We start from the raw sequence: 27,153 nt of genomic DNA on the forward strand, positions 1-27,153 counted from the left end.
TTCAGGAAGGCAGGGAGCCTGTTGTCTCCATTCGCACCTGGCTCTAAATGCCCACAGCAGGACTGACATTCTGACTTTCTAAAAACTGACTTTGGGGCTTGGTGTTGAGGTTTCGTGGCTAATGCTGCTTTTTGACGCAACGGCATCCCACATGGGTGCCGGTTCACATCCTGGCCGCTCCACTTCCCATCCAGCTCCCTGATGATGCACCCAGGAAAGCAGCAGAGGACGGCCCGAGTAAGTGCCTGGGCCCTGCAGCCGTGTGGGAGACCCGCAGCAGCTCCTGGCCTCAGCCTGGCCAACCCTGGCCACTGCAGCCATCTAGGGAGTGGGCCAGCACATGGAAGACTGATCTTTCTCTCTAATTCTGACTTTTAAAACAAACAAATCTCTCTTAAAAACTGCCATTCCTTATAGAAAGTCAAATCTTGCGATGTCCTAGGACCCAGAGGGAAATCTTGGACAGCTAGGCTCCCAGGAATCTTCCGGCCAGGTGGCTGCGCCCTGGGCAGGAGCTCATGTATGCCAACGCCCAGGCAGGCGATGGTTCCACGGAAGACTGCAAGCTGCGGAGACACCGCTGTCTTCCAGAAACACGCAGGCTGCATAGCCTGCTCGTGAGACCCACACATCCAAGTGTTCATCCAGCGCCCACCCCATGCCTGCCCAGTGCCCATCCACCATCTACCCCACGCCCACCCAGCACCTGCCCAGCACCCACCCAGCGCTCACCCAGTGCCCACACAGTGCCCATCCATCATCCACCCCATGCCCACCCAGCACCTGCCCAGCACCCACCCAGTGCCCATACCACACCCACCCAGTGCTCGCCCAGTGCCCAACCACACCCACCCAGCATCTGCCCAGCGCCCACATGGTGCCCGCGTGCTGTTACCTTGGTCTTCAGGAGTTGAGTCACAGTATCTCTGTGCTGCTCCACCTGGCAGTGCACATGGCTGCAGAACGCCACAGCATACTGGCGGCTGTAGTAGGGGCCAAAGTTCTTCAGTACAGCCTCTGTTTTCCCTGGAAAAGTAGGAAAATGGGATTTTTTCCTTCATTTATTTATTTTAAAATCAAAATTACAGAGAGAACTTCCATCTGCAGGCTCACTCCCCAGATGGCTGCAATGGCCAGGGTTGGCCAGGCTGAGCCCAGGGGCGGCTTGCAGGTCTCCCACGTGGGTGCAGGGCCCAGGCACTTAGGCCATCCTCTGCTGCCTTCCCAGGTGCGTTAGCAGGGAGCTGGATGGGAAGTGCAGCACCCGTCTGGGTGCCCCCCTGCCAACAGCAGCCTCTCCTCACGCCCACCCACACGCCCTCCCTGCCAACAGCAGCCTCTCCTCACACCCAATAATAAGCTGCGACCCCGTGACCAGGTCAGCTGCAAACTTCCTAACCTTATCTCAGCTATTTCTGGAAAAGGAATTTGTAAGTGCTGAAAAATATTTAAAAATCCAAACCCCATGCTTGTGTGGCAGCATACATCTAAAAGTCCAAGCTCCTTTTTTGCCTTGGTGCCCTTGGATTGCCCCATCTCTCAGAGCTGAGATCATGGCATTCTATGACCGGTTTTATTTACTTTACATTTCACCCTCTGTTTCTTCCTGCGACATTATCAAAACCATCATGGTTTCCAAATGGTCCAGACATAAGACCGTGTGTATGGGAACTGTGGCAAACTTGCCTTCGGAAAGTTGTTAAAATTGTTGAGGCGGGGGCCAGCATTGTGGTGCGTCAGGCAAAACCACTGCACCCAGCATCCCAGGTGGGCGCCAGTTCATGTGTCAGCGGCTCCTTGCGTGTGGCCTGGGCAAGCAGCAGAGGATGGCCCACGTGCTGAGAACCCCGCTAAGCAGACCCGGGTAAAGCTCCTGGCAGAGATGTCTTCCAGAACCAACATTCTTCTGAGGCCAGTTGGGAACATACAACAAATTCTCCCTGCTCCCGGGAGGGCACAGCTCTCCCGGTGTGGCTGGGAAGACCTGCATGCCCAAGCACAGGTGCACCGTCTCCTGAGCCACAATGACAGATTCCACTCCATTCGGGACAAGCACCTGGGAATTCCCGTCATGGTTCGGTCACCATTGCACTGCAGACCCCAATCTCCCACGATACACATTGACCACATCCTTGGCCCCACTTTCCTTGACAGCCGAGGGTCCCCAAGTAAGCCAGGGGAGAGAAGAAAGCAGAAAAGCAGCCCAACTTGACACAACAGGCTTGCATTTTGGAACTGTTTGTGATAACTGTGCCCCGGAAGGGACGGCGCCTTGGCCTGGTCCATGCCTCTTCCATCTGCAGGAAAAGTAGCTCCTGATGGAACTTTGGGCACACAACACAGGGCCCTGCTCTGTCCTGTCTAATGGTGTCACAGGCCTTGCCGCACACATGAACTACAGGCACGCTGCTTCAAACCTGGAACGCTCTGCACAGACTGAAGCCATGCACACTAATGAAGCACGCACGGGAAGAGAAATGAGGCCAGGCCTGAGCAAACCCGGGTGTCCAGATGAGGAAGTCACGTGGAGCCCCACCCCATACCACATCCTTCGGTGTCTGCCCCGGTTCCCCTCCCATTGTCTGGCCTTGCTCCTCTTGTCTCCCCATGCAGAAGGAAGTGAATGGCACAAGTTCCCCCTGCTTGTCTACACTGTGCCATTTCTACACAACAGGCAGGCTCTTAACCACCTGGGGTGCAGGCTCTTAACCACCTAATGTCACAGAGGGACCCAGAGAGCAGAGGAAAGGGACTAAGCAGCTGGGGAGGCTCCAGGGAGAGCTGGGGACCCACTGACATCACGGCCGTCTCCGTAAGAACTTCAGCATCCCTAGTAACAGGACCTGACCGAGCATGGGCGGGAGCAGGGGGCCACAGCTGAGGGTTCCCGCAGCCTTCCACGCGTTTCCCGCCCCTGGGCTGCTGATCGCTGCTTCAGACATTCTGTGTAATGGACTCTGGTCAGAAATTACTCAGAACCTAGTGGATGTAAGACTCTTAAAGGAGAAGAGAATTCACTAAAGGGCCAGGAGGAAGAGCCCAAGCCTACACTCTGTTCAGAAAGCCCAGGATCTTGCAGACCACACTCTGAATGGAGTGAGCTCACCACACATCAGCCAAGCTACTCGGAGCTCAGGCCTTGCCAGGGAAGTCCCCAGAGGCTGGGCTGCTGACACTAAGCTCTAGGGGGGAACCTCGGGCACCTGGGCCAGCCTGGGGTTCGCAAAGGCTCCCAGGTTTCCAGATTAGGAAGCAAACTGACCCAAGGTCATGCAGCTATCATTACAGAGCATGTATGCAAGCATGTGAAGGTCAGGGTCAACCCAAAACACTCCTCTGTGAGGCTCCTGGGTTCACTGTGGAGCACGCTGGCTAAGAAGAAGCAGGTTGTCAGCACTGTGACAGACTCGGAACTTGGTCAAAGATGTGGCAATGTGAGGAATCTCACTGGCCTATGTGTGCTGGTGTGGGGCTGGGGCAAGCCAACCTGTGACCCAGCCAGTGGAGGAAAACAGAAGCAACGCCTCGGGCAGGGCGCATGTCCATTGCAGAGGGTCAGTCAGAACCACAGGCAAGGCAGGGCATGCTCCCCGACACGGCGTCAGAAGCATGGACACAGTCCCCGCAGCCTGGGACTCAGACTGCAAGAGCCATTCCTCCTGGTCACCAGACAGGATCTGCACCCCCAGCTCAGTCAGTCTACACCTCAGCCCCCGGTCTACACCCTCAGCCCCCCAGTCTACACCCTCAGCCCCCAGTCTATACCCTCAGCCCCCCGTCTACACCCTCAGCCCCCCAGTCTACACCCTCAGCTCAATCAGTCTACACCCTCAGCCCCCCAGTCTACACCCTCAGCTCAATCAGTCTACACCCTCAGCTCAATCAGTCTACACCCTCAGCCCCCCGTCTACACCCTCAGCCCCTGGTCTACACCCTCAGCCCCCCGTCTACACCCTCAGCCCCCGGTTTACACCCTCAGCCGCCCGTCTACACCCTCAGCCCCCCGTCTACACCCTCAGCTCAATCAGTCTACACCCTCAGCCCCCCAGTCTACACCCTCAGCCTCCGGTCTACACCCTCAGCCCCCCAGTCTACACCCTCAGCTCAATCAGTCTACACCCTCAGCCCCCAGTCTACACCCTCAGCCCCCGGTCTACACCCTCAGCCCCCCAGTCTACACCCTCAGCCCCCCGTCTACACCCTCAGCCCCCCGGTCTACACCCTCAGCCCCCGGTCTACACCCTCAGCCCCCCGTCTACACCCTCAGCCCTTTAGCACTTCTTCATCCAAACTGCATTAGTTTTTCTTCTCCAGTGAATCCTGAATAATACGGTATAGTCAGCCAAAATACAAGAGACCCAGTAGGATACCAGTTTAATTCACTACATCTTAAACTGCTGGATCAATAACAAGTTAAAAACAGTGCAAATAGCTGAGTAATAGGACTCAATGTAATGAGTCCTAAAATTTGTCAGATGGGTACATCAGTGAGACTTAAAATACTGAGCGACCCATCAAAGAAATAGCAGCACTTGGTCACTCTCTCTCCACCCCAAGTGACCAGGGATGGCTCAGTTCATTCCAACTAGCCAAGGTTGGTGCGAGAAGCCAGTGGTCGGTCAGCAGCCAGGGCTCCCTGCAGCCCCTAATCCTGTCCAGGTGTTCCAATCAAGCGGCCCGCAGTCTCCAGCCTGCAGTCCCAGGCTCCCTGGGAAACGCTTTAATGAAGCAGATTTTCTCGTCCACTGATGATGAATTTGTTTTGCACAAAAACCAGGGGAGAAGGCCGTGCTGTGTGCCCAACACCTGCGTGACCCTCGTGGTCCTGTAACAGTGCCGTCTGGTCTCCTCTGCGCACCGCCATGCGACGTGTCGGGTCATGGACCAAGCGTCGCCAGGACTTCATGAGAATGCTTCTCCTCAACAAGCAACCCTCTCAGTGTGTAAGAATGCAGTAACAGCCGCTGCTGAGCGAACTGCAAAGGCTGCGTGATGTCACATCGGCCCAAAACACCACAGCTCTGCTCCGACTGTGCCGGGCCAGCAACCCCGACACACCTTCCTCCCCACCCTCCTGAGGGTGGCTGGTGGCTGGCCGGAGGGGCATCCTCCATGAGGCAGATGTTACTGCCCCTTGTGAATGGGCAAGTGGCATGGCTGGCCTGTGCTTGGCCTCCGGCCCCAGGCCTTGGTGGCCACACTCACAATCCCCTCAGCGATGCCCGTGCAGCGCCTCGGGCCTGGCTCACGTGCGGCAGTCATGCGGCGTCTTACACAGGCCTGCTCACCCGGACAGGCATAGGTTTATAAGACACATTCGCATTCTTGGAGATGCCAGGTCAGCAAGCAAGCAGGTTTACAAGTACAGTGAATGTGGGCAAACTGAGCTCTCCATCCGCCACCTAAAATACGTTCTCAGTGTCTGCTGTCCTTGCCAGGAAGAGATGCCTCTTGACACAGATGCAAAGAGTAACCAAGAACCCAAACACACCTGCCCGCCTGCTTGGGCTGGTGCCCTCACAGACCAGGCAGGCTTAACTGAGAACAGTCGGCAGTCATTTCCACATCTCAGTGCATCGGACAGTCTGGTGGAAGAGCTGTAAGCGGAGGTGACATGTAGCCGTCATCGACCATTCTGCATTAGCACACAGGTGCACCTGCTGCTTCCATGAACACTGTGGATCTGGAGAGACCCATCAAAGCAACCCCTGTAGCATCGTTTCTACAAGAGAATTCATTCCAAAACTCGGGTACCCAACTTAAACTCACAGCATGGGGCAGACGACCTGGGGACCAGAGGAAAACCTGTTATCTACCCCCTGAAGGGCAGCAGAAGGGGGAGACCCTGTGCAGGACTCCCTGAGGCCGCCTGGGCCAGGGCAGAGGCGGGCTATTCCCTGGGACTCTGCGTGACCCACATGGCAGGTGCATGGCTGTCACCTGTCTGTGTCCCCTCAGGGGCATCACCATCTGGGGCTGACCCAAGCCACCCTCAGGAGCCTCCAGGTCAGCAGAAGGACACCTGCAGAATCCAGAACATCTGAAGAGGGCAGCTTGGACCCTGGCACAGGGCAGACCCCCACCCTGCCCAGAGCCTAGGTGGCTGTGTCGGAAGGGTCTGCTCTAAAACAATGGTGCACCCAAGCCCCCTGCCCTGGGTGTGAGCTCGGCCCAGCCCTGGCTGCTGCCCAAGCCCCCTGCCCCGGGTGTCAGCCTGGACCAGCCCTGGCTGCTGCCCAAGCCCTCTGCCCCGGGTGTCAGCCTGGACCAGCCCTGGCTGCTGCCCAAGCCCCCTGCCCCGGGTGTCAGCCTGGCCCAGAGCTGGCTGCTGCCCAAGCCCCCTGCCCTGGGTGTGAACCCAGCTCAGCCCTGGCTGCTGCCCAAGCCCCCTGCCCCGGCTGTCAGCCTGGCCCTGGCTGCTGTGGTCATCTGGGGAGTGAAGCCATTGAGGGAAAATCTCTGCCATTTTGGCTTTTGAATAAATAAATACATCTTTTTAAATGAGGTTGGCTGGAAGCTTTAAAATAATATTAAAAATAAAACATCCTCATGCTTGCTTTGGCAGCGCATGTATTTAAAAGAGTCTCCTAGGATGTCTAACAGATTGGTCACTCCCTACTCCAGGCCTGCAGAATCAGTCTGAGACGGGGGAGAACTGTTTGAACACACGCCCCCAGCAGCTGCTTCCGCCTGCCTGGTTTGAGGGTCCACAGCCTCGTGTGGAGGAGTAGGCGTGGCTGTCTGTGGGCCCCAGCGGCTGCCTGGCAATGACACACTTCCCAGAAAAGGGACAGATGAAATTGCCTGCTGACATCAGCGCACAGCTGGAAGCTCTCTACAGAGAAGCCCACCCAGGGCCCCATGTACATGTGTGTATGTGTGTATGTGCATGTGTGCACACTCATCCACATGCGTGTTCCAGGTCTGCAGGCTGCCTGTGTGCAGCTGTGATGGAACAGGGCAGCACAGGGCCTGAGGGAGGAGCTGGGAGCTGGGCGATGGAGGCTCAGCATGGGGACTCGCTGGGGACGCTGGGGACGGGGAGGGGAGTGAGGAAGAAAGAAGTACTGATTCATAACTGTACCACCAAGGCAACCTGCACAACAGGTGAGGGGGACAGAGGGAGGGAGAGGAAGGAAGGAGGGAGGGAAGGGGCATGATGGCCCCCAACTCCGCCACTCCTCCTGGGCCGCACCCTCAGGCTCCGTCTGCACTCCCACTTCTGCTCAGTCCTCTTTCAGGCAGGGGCCCCTGGCTCTCCTGCCCACCTCCCATGGACCCTACCTTAGCCACCACCAAGGCACGCCCGTGGTCTCCCACTTTGCCTCCCCTTGCTCTGAGGCCACCACTGTTCTTTCCTTGCCCTGTGCTCCTGCCCCGGCTTCCACCAGCATCGTGAAGCAGCACCCCAAGTGTGCTTTTCCAGGACTCAGCCCCGTGCGTCTGGTCAGCCGCCCCTGCACACAGGGCACAGGGCGCGCTGGCTCCTGCTGTGCCTCCTCAGAGCAGCATCCGCGCCCTCCACCTCACCACTCACTCCTGGACCCCGAGGCCCAGCAGACTCCCAGCCATCGTCACCCAACATCAACCCTGAACCTGCTGCCGGACCAGAGTCAGCCGCTGGCTCTGCCCTTGCCTGGACCTGACTCGGCCCTGCCACCAGGCCATGGGCAGACCTGGTGCTTCGTACCCCTGTCCCTGCTCAGCTCAGCAGCCACAGCGAGTACGTCTCTTGCCCTCCCCAGCTCACTGCTTGACAGCCCAGGCCCAGCAGGTCGCCCTTGTACCCAGGGCTTGATCCCCCCATATCGGACCCATCGCTCCTTCACCTCCTCTGCCACAGAACCAAAGGGAAACGAGGCAGCAAGGAACATGCAAACCACCATTTCTGGAAACCTAAATTCCTGGAAAAGCCCTCACACACTGTGTTTCTCTGTCCTCAGGCAGTGAGAGAGCCCGCCGGGGACAGGGACTAGACTGTACCTGAGGCAGCGCACAAACAGCAGGAACTAACGTGCGTGAATGCATGGTACTCTAGGTCTGTCCAGGGCTGGGCGGAGGGCAGCCCCTGCAGCGGCCTGGAGCCCTGGGCCCCCTCTGCAGAGCCCCTGAGGCACAGGGCGCCCAGGAGTCTGACGTCACCACCACAGGGGCGGAGACCACGCGTGTGGGCGGCACAGAGGGACCCGGCTGACTGGATCTCAAGCAGCGTGAGTTGTCTGAAAGTTGGGTACTCACCTGGGAGCAGCCAAGCATCTGAGATGGATTTTAGAAGCAAGCTGAAAGCAGACCCACAAGACAAGCAGGCTGCTATTCCTGCTTCCCCCACAGGGTGGAGCTGGCTCTATTTGGATGTTGGCAACAGGTGAGAAACTAGGCAGGTGCGCGGGCCGCCCTGGGGGGAACTCCTGTGGCCACCGCAGACAGGAGGGTCTCTCCCGAGTGACCCACAGCTCCAGAGCGCTCTCTGAAAAGAGGATGCTCCTGAGCAGTAACCACCAAGACCTTCAAAAGTCACAGGACACAGAGCCCCATCCCAAACGGAAGGAACTGCCCTTCTGAGGGCTGCCAAGGCCTGTCCCAAAGAAAACACACAGTTACGGGGTTTGAAATGTGTAAGAGCTGCCCCCAGAGCCAGGGAATGAGGCAAGCACCCGAGGGAAGGCATTTCCAGCCTTTCACAGGATGAAGAGCGCAAGACGGATGAGAGCAGAACCAAGGCGTGTTCTGTGAGCCAGGCTTTGATTGTTCTGAGAAACGGCCCATCACACTCACCCCTCTGCTGCTTCACACCCCAGACTGAAGCCCATGGCGGCAACGGGGCTGAGCAGCGGGGTCTGCCCTGGCAGGAAGCTGGCACGGCTCCAACCCACAGCCTGACGGGGCCACCTGCTCGCTAGGCTACACACCCACCCAGAACACTGCTTGTTCTTGACAGGCTACCCAAAGTCCCACAGCTGGCCCTCAGCCATCTTCGGTGGCAAATCCAGCGGCTTATCTGCCCCCTTTAAAGCTATAATTTTAAGCGAAAGCAAAAACAAAAAATTTTCCCACCGAAAAGAAATGTATTTCTTCATGTGATCATCTTGGAGAAGGAAGGAGCACCCAAGTGTGGGGCATTTTTAATTGAAATGCATTTACTAAAAAGGTGTGTGGGCAGAGCTGCAGCACCCACAGGACACGGCTTGAGCCGCTGGCCGCTCCACTTCCAATCCAGCCTCCTGTTAATGCCCATGGGAAGGCAGCCTGGGCCCTGCCCCGTGAGGGCACACAGACCCTCCTGACTCCTGGCAGGCCCGAGCTGTGGCCGCTGCAATCTTTAGGGGGTGAACTGTGAACTGGCAAAGAGAGATTCCCTTCTCTACGACTCTTTCAAATCAGCAAATCATAAAAATAAGCAGACGTTCAATTTTAAAAAGAAGGCATGTGTAAGCGGGGGTTTATGACTCAGCCTGCAGGGCCCCCCGCCTATGACAGCAGCACCCCACGTCAGCGTGCTGCCTGGTGTCCCCGCTGCTCAGCTTCTGAGCCGGCCCCCTGCTAGTGTGCCCGGGAAGGTCGGTGAACGTGGGCCCAGTGCTGGGGCTCCTGCCATCCATGGGGGAGACCTGGCTACACACCCACCAGAACACCCCTGCTTTTACAAATAGCAACTTTGGGAAACTTTTTATTTTCACCTGAAAAAGAAGAGATGCACATTTTAAGGCATTCAGTTTGGAAGAAATAAAAAACTCACTTGCGTAAGAATTTCCCTCTGAGAGCGTACCTGCCTCCACCGTGTAGTCCGACCCGAAGGTCAAACCTGCCTCCCAGGACAAAACAAGGGCCGGGCTGCACGGTGGCAGTTCACTCGCCCAGGAATGGGGAGCTGAGGAGAAGGGGTTCCTCTGACCCCGCACGCCACTCTGCGCTGGGCTCTGGGCACTGCCGCCTTCTGTCCTCTAACCTTCACGGCCTCCCCCTGCAGCCCTCCCGGGGCTCCTGACCACGGGGCTGCCCCTCACGGACAGCGCAGGCTCCCTGCCCCTCTACACGCCCCTCTGTACCCAAGCTCAGGGTCGGAAGAGGGAAGCTGGGGCAGGGCAGCGGCATGCCGTCCGGTGTGCACGGGTACTGTGGAATGCAGACTGGCAGGCGTGCAGGCTGAGCGGAAGGAAGCCGTGGCATAGGGCATCGTCACATGGGGCATCACGCGCTCACTGCCTGGGGGCGGCACAGCAGAGCGCAGCAGCCTCCCTTGAGCAGGGCCACACTGTGGTCACCGGGCGTGTTGGACACATCAGGAAACCAGACCGCAAGGGAAAGTGGGCCAGCCCACTCAGCCCTTGATGAAAAGGAAATGCTTCAACATGGGCTGGGCTGGTCCGGGGCCACAGCGCTCACACGTCCACGCGGCGCATCGGGCGTGTGCCCCACCCCACACCTCCCCCAGCACGATCGCAATGTGGCAGCAGGTTTATAGATGTGCTCAGAGCCGTTCTCATCTCTTTAACAGAGCTGTGTAAGCGCACATGGATCTGGAATGGTAGCCCAAAAGAAAAAAATTGTGGTTGGAGCAGAACCATGTGACCACATAGCTGCTGGACCAACGTGATATTAGTGGGAAAACTGTTTGTCTTGGAAGGACTTGCTGATCCTCAGACTCCTGCAGAGCAGCCATCAGCATCCCTGGGAATAGAGCAGGAGGCCCAGCAGGCCCAGGAGGCCCAGGAGGACCAGGAGGCCCAGGAGGACCAGCAGGCCCAGCAGGCCCAGGAGGCCCAGGAGGCCCAGGAGGACCAGCAGGCCCAGCAGGCCCAGCAGGCCCAGGAGGCCCAGGAGGACCAGCAGGCCCAGCAGGCCCAGCAGGCCCAGCAGGCCCAGGTTCAGGAGGTCCAGGAGGGCCAGGAGGCCCAGGAGGACCAGGAGGCCCAGCAGGCCCAGGAGGACCAGCAGGCCCAGCAGGCCCAGGAGGCCCAGCAGGCCCAGCAGGCCCAGAAGGCCCAGGAGGACCAGGAGGACCAGCAGGCCCAGCAGGCCCAGGTTCAGGAGGTCCAGGAGGCCCAGGAGGCCCAGGAGGCCCAGCAGGCCCAGGAGGCCCAGCAGGCCCAGCAGGCCCAGCAGGCCCAGCAGGCCCAGCAGGTCCAGGAGGCCCAGGAGGCCGAGCTGCACGTTCACTTCAGAGATGTGTGGACGGGGCCACCAGGCTAGGGCAGGGCTGCTAGGAGAAGACAACCCCGGAGAAGGGAGATGACCACCATACACGTGAGCAGGACAACCGGGAGCAGAGCTGGCCCACAGCCTCATAGTGCCCTCTCTGCCAAGGCCAGGCTGCGGCTGGGAACAGCCCACACACCCTCCTCCACCCCAGGCCTCAGCATGTGAGCATTCCCGCTCTGCGGCTGGCATCCCCACCCAAAGCGGGCCAAGCAGCAGAGCTGCTTCACTGCCAGTCCTCAGTACCACCGGAAGCATGGCCCTGCCTGCCTCTCCACGCTGCCCGCCAGCGACTGGACAGCCCTTCCAGCAACAAGCAGGGAGTCACAGGTGGCTTGAATGGTGACCTCTGGCCTGCGGAGGCTGGCAAGCAAATACAGCTGCATAGAGAACAGAGTGAGAACCACCAGCTGCCCAGGCCAGCAACCCTGGGGCATCAGTCGCAGCGACACTTTCTGCCACGCCTCTCACCCCCCCACCACGCCCTCACACCCCACCACGCCCTCACACCCCCGCCACGCCCTCACACCCCCGCCACGCCCTCACCCCACCACGCCCTCACCCCACCACGCCCTCACACCCCCGCCACGCCCTCACACCCCACCACGCCCTCCACCCCACCACGCCCTCACCCCCCCACCACGCCCTCTCACCCCCACCACGCCCTCTCACACCCACCACGCCCTCTCACACCCCCCCCACGCCCTCACACCCCCCCACGCCCTCACCCCACCACGCCCTCACCCCACCACGCCCTCACACCCCCACCACGCCCTCACACCCCCACCACGCCCTCACACCCCACCACGCCCTCACACCCCCACCACGCCCTCACCCCACCACGCCCTCACACCCCCACCACCCCTCACACCCCACCACGCCCTCTCACACCCACCACACCCTCACACCCCTCGCCACGCCCTCACACCCCTCGCCACGCCCTCACCCCACCACGCCCTCACACCCCCACCACGCCCTCACCCCACCACGCCCTCACACCCCCACCACGCCCTCACACCCCCACCACGCCCTCACACCCCCACCACGCCCTCTCACCCCCCACCACGCCCTCTCACCCCCACCACGCCCTCTCACCCCCACCACGCCCTCACACCACCACCATGCCCTCACACCCCACTACTGACAAGCCTAACTGCCTGCCACGCCCCACACCTACAGATCTGCTGACAGCCGTGCCCCCTCCCGGAGCCGGGCTCTGACACCGTGCTTTGACACATGGAAATGCGACAGGGTCTTCCCCATGAACAGACACTCAACGATGCTTCAGAAAAGCTCTCCACCCAGAAAGGGACAAGGTAAAAGCAGAGGGGACAGTGTTGTGGCGTAGCATACTAAGCCTCCACCTGCAATAACAACATCCCATGGGGCGCTGGTTTGAGTCTTAGCTGCTGTATTTCTGATTCAGCTCCCTGTTAATTAACCCAGGAAAGCAGTGGAGAATGGCACAAGGGCTTGGGCCCCTGCACCCATGTGGGGAGACCTGAAAGAAGCTTTTGGTTCGTGATTTTGGACCATCTCAGCCCTGGCCATTGTGGCCATTTGGGGAACAAACCAGTGATGAAAGGATGGAAGATATTCTCTCTCTCTCTCTGTGCCATTCAAATAAGTAAATAAAAATAAATAAGTAAATCTTTCTTTAGAAAGGGTAAGAGCATCAAGAAGGTAAGCCAGATACTTTGCATATTGTGCAGAACAAGTGACAGCTCTTTGCACCCAAGCAGGGTCAAGCTTTGGGGGTTACAGAACCCTTGACTAGCCTTCCGAGAACCCGGGCTATGAGACAAACGTGCACGCTCACATGCAGTGGTGACCCCAGGTCACGGCACACTGACAGGTGTCTGAGGCCAACAAGCCCCATGTACTCAGTCACAAGGACAAATCATCCTGAGCCCCGTGGGAAGGCTGCAGTGACAGGAAACAGGCGGGGCCCGGCCAAGGCATCAATGCCCTTTCCCTGGCAGTGCAGGGGCTGCGTGGGAGCTGGCACAGAGGATGCGCACGCGCCTGGAAGCCGACCGTGCAGCTGGCAGCTGGCACACACATGCGCATTGCCGAACAGGGCAGCGCAGCAAGTGCAGGCCAACAGTCCTACGTTCGGCCACAGCTCCCAGCATCCCTGCTCATGGGCTCAATGGGCTCTGATTCAGAAGCCTAATAATACCTCTCAGATAGCTCCCGAACACCATGGTGTCCTACAGTTCACAGCAGAACAATACAGCCAAGAGGGAAAGGAGAAGGCTCAGGGCTTCAGGCTTATCAGAACAGGTGTGGTGGGCAGGAGGACCTTCTAGGAAGAAGGGCGGAGTACCAGTCCAGGCCACATCCAGTAGGTGCCTGGGAGGAGGCAGGGGAATGGTGGCCCTGTGCAGACAAGGGCTCTGCTGTCGGGCTTGCTGCTACTGCAGCCCTGACACCCAGCTTTGGAATACAATCATGCACTGAGGATGCTCACCCACATGCCAGTCCTGTGGTCTCCATGGAGATGCCCAGAACACACCAGGAGCATCACCAGGCTCTGGCCAGAGACCCAGGAGGCTCAGCCCTTCCCTCTCAGCAGGGAGGACTCTGCAAGAGGAAGGGCGTTGGAAAAGTGAGTTGTGACACCAGCCGGGCACAGTGGCTACTGGGGGATGGTTTTCATGCCTTCCTGATGGAAAATTGTGGACTGCAGATGGCCAGAGGACAAGAAAGTCCCAGGCAGGTCACAGGGCTTCAAGAGAGCGAAAGTGCTGCAAGCCACGATGCACCTGCAGGTGCGATGGCCTGCCGCGTTGCCAGGAGAGCAGCAGGGACTGTGAAGGCACACAGGACTCCCAGATAGAGCGTGACTGCAAAGGGAGGCACAGGAGCTTCACATTGGTGCCAGGAAGATGATGGAGGCGGCATGCCTGGCACGGTTGGAAACGACATGCTTCAAAAACAAAAGAAACATAAACGGTGTCTATTTCTGGACTCAAGCTCCTGTGGAACCTGTCAGGGAAACAATGGGAGCTTTGCTTTACTGAGCAGGGTCCGTTTCAGAGGGAGGGGACGCACCTGCTCGCCGCGCTTTGTGTTGGCATACAAAGGAATCGGGCATAACAGGAAGGAGCTAGTGTCCAAGAGGGAGCAGGCTCACAGCAGGAAGCACACCGGTTCTCCTGGAGAGTCCCTGGCGAGAACATGGCAGCTCCAGACCCGGGTGAGCCCCGGCTGCTCACCTCCCCATGGGGAGCCACGGCCGGCTCAGACACAGGGGCGCTGCTGCTCGCCCCCACTGCACACAGGTGCCCAGGGTGGGCACATCCAGGCACAGAGGCTGAGGGAGGCTGCCAAGGCACGTCCAGGGACAGAGGCTGGGGGAGGCTGCCAGGGCACATCCAGGCACAGAGGCTGGGGGAGGCTGCCAGGGCTGCTGGGGGAGACCCGGGGAGCCCCTGGGTTCAGAGTGCACTCTGGGGACAACGACCCATTTTGGGTCCTGCAGGTGACAGTCCCACACACTGAGAATGGATTTCACACTGCCACACTGCACACCAGCAAACAGTCAAAGTGACAAACACTATGTCAGCAGGCTTCGTCACAGTGAAATGGAGCAAGTCCAGATGTCTCCTCCCCACACCCCCATCGTCACAGGGCCTCGGGGCCAACCAGGGCCCAGTGCCGGGGACGTCAGCTAGGCCTGGGCCAGGGGGCAGACCCGGGAAGAAGTCACAGCCGAAGCCACCACCCCAACAGAGCAGCTGGCAGGAGGCAGAGCGCTTCCCGCTCCCAGGGGTTTGGAGCTGCCCACTGCGGGGGACACTCACTCCTCTCTCACCTCCTTAACCTATGCACCAGGAACACAGGCACCTCCAGCTCTGCAGGAGGTGAAAATCCCAGCTCTCAGCAGGCAGACTGGGTGTCCATGTGTATGCGACTAACAAGAGAAACCGGGAAAGAAACCATGGGAACTGCAATAGTGGGTGTAACACCAACCTGGGGGACCCCCTCCCCAGGAGTTCTGTAGGGATCCATGGTGCTTCAGACTGACTGAGGTGCACTTCTGTCCGAGAGAGGCCCAGGCTCCATGAACTCCTCAGTACAATTGCCTGGTCAGTCAACAAACAAGAACTGAGGGCAGAAATCACAGCATCACGGGGTAGGGACGGACAAAAGACTTCCAGCTTGACCTCTGCTAGCGAGCGCAGCCTGGAAGACCCTAAGCGGGCCTCTGGGTCTTTCTGTTTACAACTAGAAGTTTATGATTTGTTGACATCTATAATCACAGAGGCGCCCAGACCCTGAGGCATCAGATGTTTGTTAAAGTGTCCTTCATAACAACACGAATGCGCAGACCTCCAATGAGACTGGTTAATTACAGCACACACGGAAACTGGCATGCGCTGCAGCCATCCAAGCGGAGTCTTAGGGAGCTGGTCAGGATTGCTCCTCGGTCTCGTGGCTAAGATCAAGTAGGAGACCAGTCAGGGACAGGGAATTGTTTCAAGATGTTTACTTATTTATGTATTTTTATTTGAAAGGCAGGCTCACAGAGAGAATGAGAGAGACAATCTTCCATACACTGGTTCATTCCCCCAAATGGGCGCAAAAGCCACAGCCCGTCCGGTCTGCAGCCAGGCCCAGGAGCTCCTTCCAGGTCTCCACACAGGACTTGGGCCTCCCGCCACTGCTTTTCCAGACTATAAGCAGGGAGCTGGATGGAAGAGGAATAGCCGACACATGAACCAGCACCCACATGGGATGCAAGCATGTTAGGATGAAGATTATCCTACGATCCCACTGTGTTGCCTTCCTACGCTAACTATAAGTTTAAACTGGGGAGACATGGCATAATGCAGTGTCTCACAAGACGGAGCAGACACTAGCCAGCTAGAGACGGAGATCTCATTCCTCCAGAGCAACTACCAAGGCTGAGCTGGATGAGGGAAGGGTGAGAGTCACGTGTCCTCATGTGAGAGCCACGGGATGAGGGAAGGGTGAGAGTCACGTGTCCTTGAGTGAGAGCCACGGGATGAGGGAAGGGTGAGAGTCACGTGTCCTCATGTGAGAGCCCACGGGATGAGGGAAGGGTGAGAGTCACGTGTCCTTGAGTGAGAGCCACGGGATGAGGGAAGGGTGAGAGTCACGTGTCCTCATGTGAGAGCCACGGGATGAGGGAAGGGTGAGAGTCACGTGTCCTTGAGTGAGAGCCACGGGATGAGGGAAGGGTGAGAGTCACGTGTCCTCATGTGAGAGCCACGGGATTAGGGAAGGGCCAGAGTCACGTGTCCTTGAGTGAGAGCCACGGGATGAGGGAAGGGTGAGAGTCACGTGTCCTCATGTGAGAGCCACGGGATGAGGGAAGGGCGAGAGTCACGTGTCCTCATGTGAGAGCCACGGGATGAGGGAAGGGTGAGGGTCACGTGTCCTCATGTGAGAGCCACGGGATGAGGGAAGGGTGAGAGTCACGTGTCCTTGAGTGAGAGCCACGGGATGAGGGAAGGGCGAGAGTCACGTGTCCTCATGTGAGAGCCACGGGATGAGGGAAGGGTGAGAGTCACGTGTCCTCATGTGAGAGCCACGGGATGAGGGAAGGGTGAGAGTCACGTGTCCTTGAGTGAGAGCCACGGGATGAGGGAAGGGCGAGAGTCACGTGTCCTCATGTGAGAGCCACGGGATGAGGGAAGGGTGAGAGTCACGTGTCCTCATGTGAGAGCCACGGGATGAGGGAAGGGCGAGAGTCACGTGTCCTCATGTGAGAGCCCACGGGATGAGGGAAGGGTGAGAGTCACGTGTCCTCATGTGAGAGCCCACGGGATGAGGGAAGGGCGAGAGTCACGTGTCCTCATGTGAGAGCCCACGGGATGAGGGAAGGGTGAGTGTCACATGTCTTCAAGTAAAAGCCTGCAAGTTACCAAGGTGGGCACGTGACAACAGCTGTGCAAAGTCCAACAAAACTTGGGCAGGTCCCTTCTGCCCAGGCCAACTGTACAAATTCCCTCGTCACTAGGGATACCCAGCCATCACCACCTCTGGCACCTCCTGCCCCTTTAACGGAAGTCATGCAAGAAGAGAAGGTGGGGGTGTTCAGTAAAAACAGCTCTACTGCGACATTCCATCTTCTTTTATTGCCCAAATATCCAATGTTTAAAACCACCAAGGATTATCCGGTTAAATATCTCACCCAGCCCTGCCTGCCTGGGGTAGTCCTGTTGGCTGCACAGGAGCACCTCAGCCACTTCCCATGTGGACACTCAAGGAGACCAGCCACCTCCTTTGGAAACAGCAAGTTCAGCCTCTGGCAGGTGGGTGCCAGAAACCATCAGGCTCCCCCAGAGTGAAGACACAGAATAACGCCTTTCATTGGCTTCTCTCTGCTATTAAATCATGTGTGATGTTTCAGATATGAACTCTATGATCTTCGTGGTATCCTTGAGGACAGTGATATAAAAAGGGCCATAGAAGTGGTAGGAACCTCCCACTGTCCTGCACTGTGTGGGAGAACCATACTGGCCCAGAAGGACCACCTGTGGCCTCCTTGAGTCCCAGCCCATAACAGGGACAAACGACAACCTCACCTTCCTTCAGAGACCATCCAGACTTAACTGCAATGACGCAAGGTATGAGAATTCCACATCCACACACGGGAACCCAGGGCCTGCTCAACTAGGATTGCAATGGCTAGGGAAATTGCTGCACACTGGGCTGGTTCCCAAGGGATCCCAGGCCAGCCCAGGTGGCCCTTCTGTACCAGCATGTCCCCCCGTGAGTGTAGCCAAAGGGAGCCCTCACCATGATGTCCAGAGCCGGGATGAGGTAAGTGTGGCCCTGCAGGGAGGGCGTGGGTGACTCCCAAACACGCCTCATGAAAATGCCAAACAGCGAGATCCACAACTATGCCGTCCACAAGCCGCATCGGGAGGCATTATGTCCCATGGCCCAGCCCTGAACTCGGAGAACATTCAAAGCAAACAGGGCCACTCCAGAGGCCATGTGATGGTTCATTTCTTCTAAGGAACGCTAAGTAACAGCAAATCGTATGATTCCAGGAAACTACAGCAATCCACAATTCCCATTGGGTAAGAAATGACTACAACACATTGGATAAGCACCTTACTATGCAAGCCCTTCTCTTCGATGTTGTCTAAACACTCACAGCTCCAGTGTGATCCTGTGGAGACTGGCGAGTGGCAGGGATGTTCTGAAAGGAGAAGGTCAGCAAAGAAGTTTCCTTACATGGGGCTCACCAAGACAGACACTAAAACAAAGACCCTCGGGCTGAAAAGGGGGTGGTGTGAAACAGAGGGCTCCCCATGTTTCCATCTTAAAGGTACAAGGGTGGCTTGCCATTTCTTCATGAGCACCTTGCACCACGGGTAGGGTAGGAGAGGCAGCAGGGCGCCTTCGGGCTCCCCGGGGGCATCTGGAGGGGACAGAGCCCCAGTCTGCCTCCACAGTTCCCCAGAAGCAAGTGGACTCATACTCTGACTTTAACTTGAGAGTTGAATAAATACATCAGATCGAGGGGAGAAAGCAGACATGTCCGCTTCAGGGTCCACGTACATAGTGTGGGTCTGGGAATGATGTGGTTTGTGCTGGACGCTGACAGTGTGGAAGCTGCTGGTTCCGTTGCACTGGCTATCATGCAGGACAGTCATCTCTGAGCTGGCAGGCAGTGCTGTAAGGCACCTGGGACCCCTCACTCCAACAGCAACATCACAGAACCACAGGGGGCACCGGAGGGGGTCTTCAGCTTTCTAGTGGCCATATGAAATGGTGTAAAATTAATTCACTTAGTTTGACTAGATTTTAGCGAGTATCAAATAGCATGAAATAGCAAATAAGACTGAAATAGCATCACTTCAATGAATAATTGCTGCTAATAATATTGATGAGGCTGTCTTATTTACTAAAGAAACAGAGAGAGTAGGTATGGGGATGAGAAAGAGATAGAAAAAAACAGACCAGGAGAGGAGGCTCCCACCCACCAATTCATTCTCCAGACACCACACGACCAGGGGCCATGCCATGCCAACGTCAGCTCTCTCCAGCTCTCCCGGGGGTGGCAGGAACCCATCCCTTGAACAGGAAGCGGGATTTCAGAGCCAGAGGTAGGACCCATGCCCAGGTGCTCCAAAGGGGGGTGCAGGTGTCTCGGCCTCTAGACCAAATGCCCATGCGCTACGGAGATGCTTCTGGTTCGTAATCACATTGATGTTGACCCTGGCAGTCTCCTGGCATTGAACCTTCAGAACTGTCTCAGCCCTAAATATGCACCGGCCATGCCTGAGGGGCCCTGCTGTCACCTGTCTAATGGCCGCCACACAGGACAGCCCAGGTTTGTATGAACCCACTTTCCTGCCTGTGGGCAGAGGGCGCCTCCCTGTGAAGTGAGAGCCTGCATGGTAGACAAACACTGGAGACTGCAACGCAGGCCGAGGGGCTGAGCATGGCATAGGGGACGAGGTCCCAGCTCAGCCAGCTCTGACCGGAGTCCATGGAGAGTGCCAGGAGCACTAGCCAGAAGCGATGGGTGCCACCCCAGGTCCTCACCCACTCGTCAGCGTGAGCAAGGGAGCCACCAGGCCCGGGGTCAAGTCTGAGCTCAGGCGACCCTCATGGGGGGTGCAGATAACATCACTACTTGTATTATATCCAACTCCACTCCGTGTCTCCTTCCGTGGTGGCAGAGAGCAGACAGATGTTTGCCTCTGTCGCCGGCAGGGCTTGCCATGCCGACATGGCACACTTCCTGAAAGCAGGTCAAGGCGACATGAGCTGCCAAGCAGCCACGACACCTCATCGAGTTCGTTAAAGAAGCGGTTGTTTACATATGCTGATGATCGCATTGTGATAGAATGGGATTTTCTCAAATACTGAGCATTTTATTTTCCACTTTAAATGCTATTCTGGGTTGGCCCTGGGGTATAGCAGGTTGGGCCTTCATCCCATAGGGGCACCGGTTCAGGTCCCGGCTGCTCCACTTCCGATCCAGCTCCCTACCCGTGGGCCGAGAGTGCAGCAGCAGACGGCCCAGGTACTTGGGTCCTGCGCTCCTGTGGTGACCTGGAGGAAGCTCCTGGCTTCAGATCAGCCTAGCTCCAGCCACTGCAGCTGTTGAGGGACTGAACCAGCAGTTGAAAGATTTCTGTTTCTCCTTATTTCTCTGTAACTCTGACATCCAGATAAAAATAAATCTTTTTAAAAAAAATGTTATTCTGAGAAGGAGCCCCTGTTTCAGCAGACTGCCAGAGCAGTCCATGGCCAAGGACTAGACAGAACCTGAGTCCCCAGGGGCCGCTCCACAGCCCCTCCCCACCCCCAGCAGCTCACCCAGGTCATGTGATCCCTGTGAGCCACTGAGGCCTACAAGGTGCCACCTGGGCTCAGCCTGTTGGCTCCCATGACCACTGAAGGAAGGGCTGGGCAGCAACATGCTGGCAAGCGGGCACACCACTATGACCAGCTTGAGCAACCAGGCTGGCGGCCCCAGCTCTGAGTTAACAAGGGGCACTCAGCTTGCCCCTAGGTGTGTGGTGCTCCTGGCCTGGCACTGTGATGGGTCTGCGCTGTGACAACCGCCAAAGGGTGCCTTCCTATGGTGTATTCTGGTGCTGGCCCCCGAGAACAGCTGTTGAAGGGTGTAGGAACTCAACTTCGAGTCTATTTCATACAGCAGGATGCCTCACACACTGTAATCTTTAAGTTAAACTGCTGGAAAGCATCCAGTTGGTGCTAATTGCAGCACCAGAGTGTCCCCGCACATCAGGATGCGGCTACACATAGGTCAGAGAGCTCTCTACCTCTCTGGTGCATCATGTGGCACACTCAGAGCCCAGTGTGCAAGCCGGTGGTGTCCCGGGGAAGGCCACCCAGTAGCAGCTGTGCTCTGTTCCCCTGAGGAGAAGCTGCCTAAGACACCGCTGCCCTGAAGGAGCTGCAAAGCCTGCCCTCACCCGCCAACTTAGGAATTCCGCATGTTAGGATTACTATTCATAATCTACCACTTCACTTCAAAAACAGCCTAATCACAAGCATTTACAGTTTCAGCTCAGAGCATGGGGCACATGATGGATTCAAGTCCTTTGAAGCCGAGAAATTGGCTCCAGTCCTGTTAAACAGATAATCCTTCCACTAAAGCAGTCACGTGTGGGGAGCAGGTATCCGGCCTCTCTGTAAGACCCCTGCACCCTCCATCACAGGGCCCAATTCCACTTGTGCTGGCTCCTGCCAAGGCCCACCTTGGGTAGGGGGCATGGACGGCCCAGCGTGGCAGGAGGCCTGGGCTGCGCTCCCGGCTCCCAGCCTAAGCAGGCCCGGGCACAGCACTGCAGGCATCCGGGCTGGGAAGCAGAGGTAGAGAGCCCTCTCTGACCTACAAATAATTTTTTATATAAAAACAGAAGAAAGCAAGCGAGAGGGGTGAGCAGGCAAGCTCTGCAGACATGGGGGTTTAGACTCTACTAAACCCTTAGATTCCCCATTAGCTTTCCCTGGTGACACAGACCGGCCTGGCACCCACGGGCACACGCCGAACATTTCCTCCTGTGGCTGCGATTGTCATTGTTCCGCAGACCAGGAGCTGCACTTTCATTTTTTGTGTGTATTTAAAAGGTGTTGGGAGGAGTCAGATACAGAGAGGGGGGAGGGAGAGAGAAATCCCTGTTGTGCTAGCTTACTCCCCAGATGCCCACAGCAGCCAGGGCTGACCGTGGCTTCTGCAAAGGCCCCCAGACACCTAAGGCTCGTGCCACCTTCCCAGGCACTCGGCAGCAGTGTCGGAAGGGGACCAGCACTCAGCCAGGCCCAAGTGGCACCTCCAGCACCGTGCCAAATGCCCACCCCCAGAGCTGCTTTGCCCCAAGAGTTGGCATTTCAGGGGATACACCAAGGTCCCCATCACTCCAGTGTTCTTACCGACTTCAAGTGCCACCACTCAAGCCATTGGTACTAATTTAACCCTTCTCTCCAACAAAGGCATTTTAAATATTTATATCCCAGATGTCACACATGCCCCTGTGACCAGACAAGTTATCACTAATCTAAGTCTGTGCTTGCTTTGCTGAAGAAATTCCTCACACATCTCTCACTGGGCATGATGTACACTGGAAAGAATTCTTTCAACAAGCTCATTCGACCCAAATTTGGAAACCTCGCATTCCTGTGAGCTAAGCCTACAAGTAATGCTTCATCCTGTGTGAGTGCAGGGACACACGACCACGGTCAGCCAGTCCCTTTCGGAAAACTTCCATTCCGACCCAGCTGCAGGGAGCACCCTGTCCCATCCCTGTCCCCACAGACCATTCGCTCACACCCAGGCCTCCTGAGAATGGAGAAAGTGGTCAGGACTCCCATCCCCCAACGTGCCCTCACAGGGATCAGGGCTGGGATGGCACAGCCGCTCAATCTGCCACTTGTATGCCAGCATCCCACATCAGGGCAGGTTTCAGTCCTCGCTCCTCCCCTCCCGGTCCAGTCTCCTGCCAGGTGTCTGGGTCCCCGGTGCCCACATGTGGAACCCAGTGGAGTTCTGGGTTCCTGGCTTTGCTTGCCAGGTCCTCATGGGCACTTGGGGAGTGAATCGGAGGTTTTGTGATGATCTCTGCCTTTTGGATAAATAAATTTTGTCTTAAAAGATTAAAAAAAAAAAGAGGGGGTGACGCAACAGCCTAGTGGCTAAATCTTTGCCTTGCGAGCACTGGGATGCCATGTGGGCGCTGGTTCTCGTCCCGGCTGCTCCACTTCTCACCCAGCTCCCTGCTTGCGGCCTGGGACCCTGCACCCTCGTGGGAGACCTGGAGAAGCTCCTGGCTTTGGATCTGCTCAGTTCCGGCCGTTGTGGCCACGTGGGAAGTGAATCAGAGGATCTTTCTGTTTCTCCTCCTCTCTGTAAAGCTGCCTTTGCAATAAAACAAATAAAGAAATCTTTGAGGAGAAAAATAGAATTTACCTTATTTTAAACAAACAAACACGACAGCACTCACGGAGCCCTATCCTGAAGAGTGGGGTCTGGCGGGCAGGTTCATCTCTGACTTTTTTTTCTCTTCCTGGTCATACCACGGTTTTAACAAGTGCCCCAACACAGCTCACAGTCAGGGCAAGTTCCCAGCCTCCTCATTTACCTGCTCATTTTCAGCTGCTTACTGTGAATTCTACAGTATTGAATGGGCTGTTTGCTGAGGGCAGCAAAGAATTCAACATAGCCAGGTTCCATCAGATCAATTTGACTCATTTGAGGTTTTTTTGAGGGGCAAAAAGGCGGAGGCTCCCATCTGCTAGCTGCACCCCCAGCAGGTGGCCATGGCTGGCCGGAAGCCGGGGCCAGGCACAGGCTCCCAGGGGCCTGGCCAGCACTTAGCCCCTGGGCTGCGCCCTGCTGCCTCCAGCGTGCCCAGGAACAGAGGTGGCCCCTGAGCCCAGTTGGCCCTCACGAGCCCCAGGCCAGCCACCTAGGAGCTTCTCCCGCAGACTCAGCCAGGCCCCACTCCCCGAGACCCGGCCGCAGCCCTGGGTGGACGCCAGCCTTTGCTGGGCCTGCACAGCCACAGCCACATGACCTTTTGGTTCAGAAATGGGTTATTTCATCTCCCTGGTGCTTCTCCCGCTTTACGCCCTCCACCCTGTTTTCAGCCTCTTCAATGAGTCACACTGGAATGTGTGGACTGACCCTTCATGGTGCTAACAACGCCTCTTCTATCCCATTCTTTGATCTTTGCATTCTGTTTTCTGAAATGCTTCCTAACCTTTATTCTGCAAAGTAACAACTACATTCTTAAAATCTTGACCATCATTTTGTTTCTACTTGTGAGCGCTTCCCTGCTTCGCGATGGTTTCTCAGCACATCGTAGCTCTGTTTCTCTGAGGAATTCCTAAGGGCTTGGAAACGCTGTTCTTTCCTCCGTTCAATAAACCAACACACAGTCGTTAAAGAGGAACCACGTCTCAGACGCCGGCAGATTTGCTGTGGACATGGCAATGGGTCCCTGCACAGACCCCCTGCAGTGGGAGCCACATCCAGGGGCGCGAGGCCGGCAGCAGGGTACCACACTGCTCTCCCTGCCACCTGGATCTCTGGACAGCCCCTCACTTCAGGTCCTGTAGCCCCCACTTCCTTCCCACATGCTACCCCTGTGTCCAGAACGTTCTTCCCCGGATTCTTCCCACAGAGGATGGCCACCCGTGCCTGCTGGGCAGCCACCTGTATCCGGCTCACCTTCAGACGCTTCCCCTCTCAATGCTGATCAGTGTGGGTGACATTGGTCACCCATCACAGGCCATCCAGCCGCCCTCCTGGACCTGGGTTGAGTCTTCAGGACCCTCCCTATAGTTGAGAACTTTGGAGGAGTGGTGCCAGGGCCAGCCCCAGCCCAGGAGCACAACCAAACCCTGGCAGTCAGCCAGCAGAAGCAAAGTGAGGCTGCCTCTGCTGCCGGCCAGTGCAGGGCTCCTGGGAGAGGCTGCTCTGCCCTGGGGGACTCAGAGCCCTGACCCCCCAGGGATGCGCCTCTGTGCAACATCATGGCATTTACTACCCATGCCATCTGTACCCCAGCAGGACAGCAGTCATGGACAGGACTAAGAAACAGAAGCTGGCCTTTGGTGATGTCCCCGAGCCGGCTTCATGCACAGGTGGCTTCAGGCTACTAACAAAGCAAGTGTCAGACGGACCAGCCCAGACAGCTGCCCCCCACAGGGAACTGCCTGCATTTGTGTCCCAGAGCCGGCTCTGGGCTCCGGCGTCTGTGAGAGCAGCCACAGTCCTATCAGAGACCTGAACAGCATTGCTTGCGCCTGGCTATGGCCTGGCCCAGACACTGAGGGTAAACCAGTGCACTGGAGCTCCCACACACGCTCTCTTTCCCTCTGTCTCTCTAATAAATCAATTTAATTATTTTATTGGAAAGGTACATCGAAGTTATGGGGAGAAGGAGAGACAGAAAAATCTTGCATCTGCTGATTCACTCCCCAAATGGCTGCAATGGCCAGAGCTGAGTTAACCCAAAGCCAGGAGCTTCTTCTGTGTTTCCCAGGCTTTGGGCCATTCTCGACTGCTTTCCCAGGCCACAAGCAGGGAACTGGGTGAGAAGTGGAGCAGCTGGGATTAGAACCAGTGCTCAGATGGGATCCCCGCACTTGCAAGGTGAGGATTTAGCCACTTGAGCCACTGCATCAGGCCCATAAATCAAGTTTTTAAATAAAGTTGGAGAAGAACTGGATTGCCAAATTTTTAAATCCTGTCACTTTTAAAATTGTTTGCTCTGGGCCCAGCAGGCTGGCTCAATTTGCCAATCCTGAAGTATGCATTTGGCAGGATAATGAGAGAATCCGAGAATCTGTCCCCTGCTGTGCCCACTCCCCTCCCACAGCACCAGTCCACATCCCGGCTGCTCCCCTTCCACTCCAGCTCTCTGCTAAGACATCGGGGAAGCAGCACAGGATGGCTCGGCGTCTTGAGCCCCTGTGATGCACACGGGAGCCCAGCCGGGGGTGCTGACTTCTGCAGCCATTCGAAGAATGAGTCAGCAGGTGCAGGCTGTCTCTCTTTCCTCTCCCTCCTTGTCTCTCTCGCTCTGCCTCTCAAAGCACAAGCTCTTCCCAGACCATCTTCGTGCCTGTGGGCTCCACCAGCATGTGGGCTGCTCCCCATACTTGGCTTTAACCCCACATCGGGCAGCGTAATGCCGTGTATCTCCAGGCCTGAGCCACTCCTGCAAACCCTTACCTATTGTTTGAAAAGTCATGAGCAGGACAGGAGAGGCGGCCTCCTCAGCTAAGCTACCCACAGAAGGCAGCTGCGGGAGTGGCTGCCAGCCCAAGGGAATAGGAGCCCCTGGGTCCCAGTCCCAACTACAGCTTCCTGCTGCCACGGACCCCCAGGATCCCTGACACCCTTGTGGGCTCCCAGCTCAGTGCCGCCCAAGCCCAACAGAAGTAAGTTCCCTTGCTCTCAAACTCCATCTGCCAAATAAATGAATAAATAAATTTAAATAATAAACCCAAGGAGAACTGCCCAGCTGGATGCATTCCAGAGAAAAATTGCAGGTGGACCAAGGCCTGTGTTGAGTGCAGGGTCTCAGGGGTGCCCGGCAGGGAGCAGCACACACTGCTTGGTGAATCATGGTTGGTGCAGGGCCGGCCGAGAGCTCTGTGAGCCGGGAAGAACGTTCCTTCCGACGTTGGACACGCGGGACTCTGGCCTGGCCGCTGGCCTGGGGATGAGTCACAGAGCCACACGTTGGTTCCCCAATCCTACGTTTGGTTTTAAAATAAAAACATTCTCCAGAACAACAAAAAAACAAGTCATCCCGATGGTCTGGCACGGAGACATCGGCTGGCCTTCCGACAACGAGGGCTGCCATGAGCTGCCTTAAAACTGCCTCCAGGCACCTAGCAAAGCTGGCCGCCCACCCTGCCCACCCTGAGGCCCGGTCCTCTGCTGCTCGCACCTCTAAGGACAGGAAAACTGCAGGACCAAAAAAAGGAACGCTCGGAGCTACCCGCACTTTCTTACTGGCAGAAACTTGCTGATTTGTGTGAAAACAAATTTCTGAGTGTCGAAGGAGGGAGTCTGCACTGCACGTGTGTGTGTGTATAGTGTGTGTATATGTGCGTGGAGTGTGTGTGTGGAGTGTGTGTGTGGATCTGTGGGAGTGTGTGTGTGGAGTGTGTGTGTATTACATGGAGTGTGTGTGTGGAGTGTGCGTGTATTACATGGAGTGTGTGTGTGGAGTGCGTGTGTGGAGTGTGTGCATGTATGTGGCGTGTGTGTAGGCATGTTTGTGTATGTGTGTGCATGTGTATGTAGGTGTGCGGAGTGTGTGTGTGGATGTGTGTGCATGTGTGTGGAGTGTATATATGTGTATGAAGTGTGTGTGGAGTGTGTGTGTGCATGTGCATGGGGTTGTGGAGTGTGTGTGTTTGTGAATGTGTATGTATGTGTGTGGGGTGTGTGTGTCTGCGTATTTGTGAATCTGT

General features: G+C 56.8%; 1 protein-coding gene across 1 annotated transcript in view; it reads right to left on the minus strand.

Annotated features, from left to right (window-relative positions):
* NIBAN1 (niban apoptosis regulator 1) overlaps positions 1-27,153 on the minus strand; it is a 72,679-nt gene that overhangs the window by 41,137 nt on the left and 4,389 nt on the right. Inside the window, exon 2 of the mRNA XM_040985366.1 lies at positions 896-1,026. Coding sequence (XP_040841300.1) covers positions 896-1,026 — 131 coding nt within the window. The remainder of the gene's footprint in view (positions 1-895; positions 1,027-27,153) is intronic.

Source organism: Ochotona curzoniae, unplaced genomic scaffold (genome assembly GCF_017591425.1).
Source record: "Ochotona curzoniae isolate NIBS_2020 unplaced genomic scaffold, NIBS_Ocur_1.0 contig_430, whole genome shotgun sequence".
NCBI lineage: Eukaryota > Metazoa > Chordata > Mammalia > Lagomorpha > Ochotonidae > Ochotona > Ochotona curzoniae.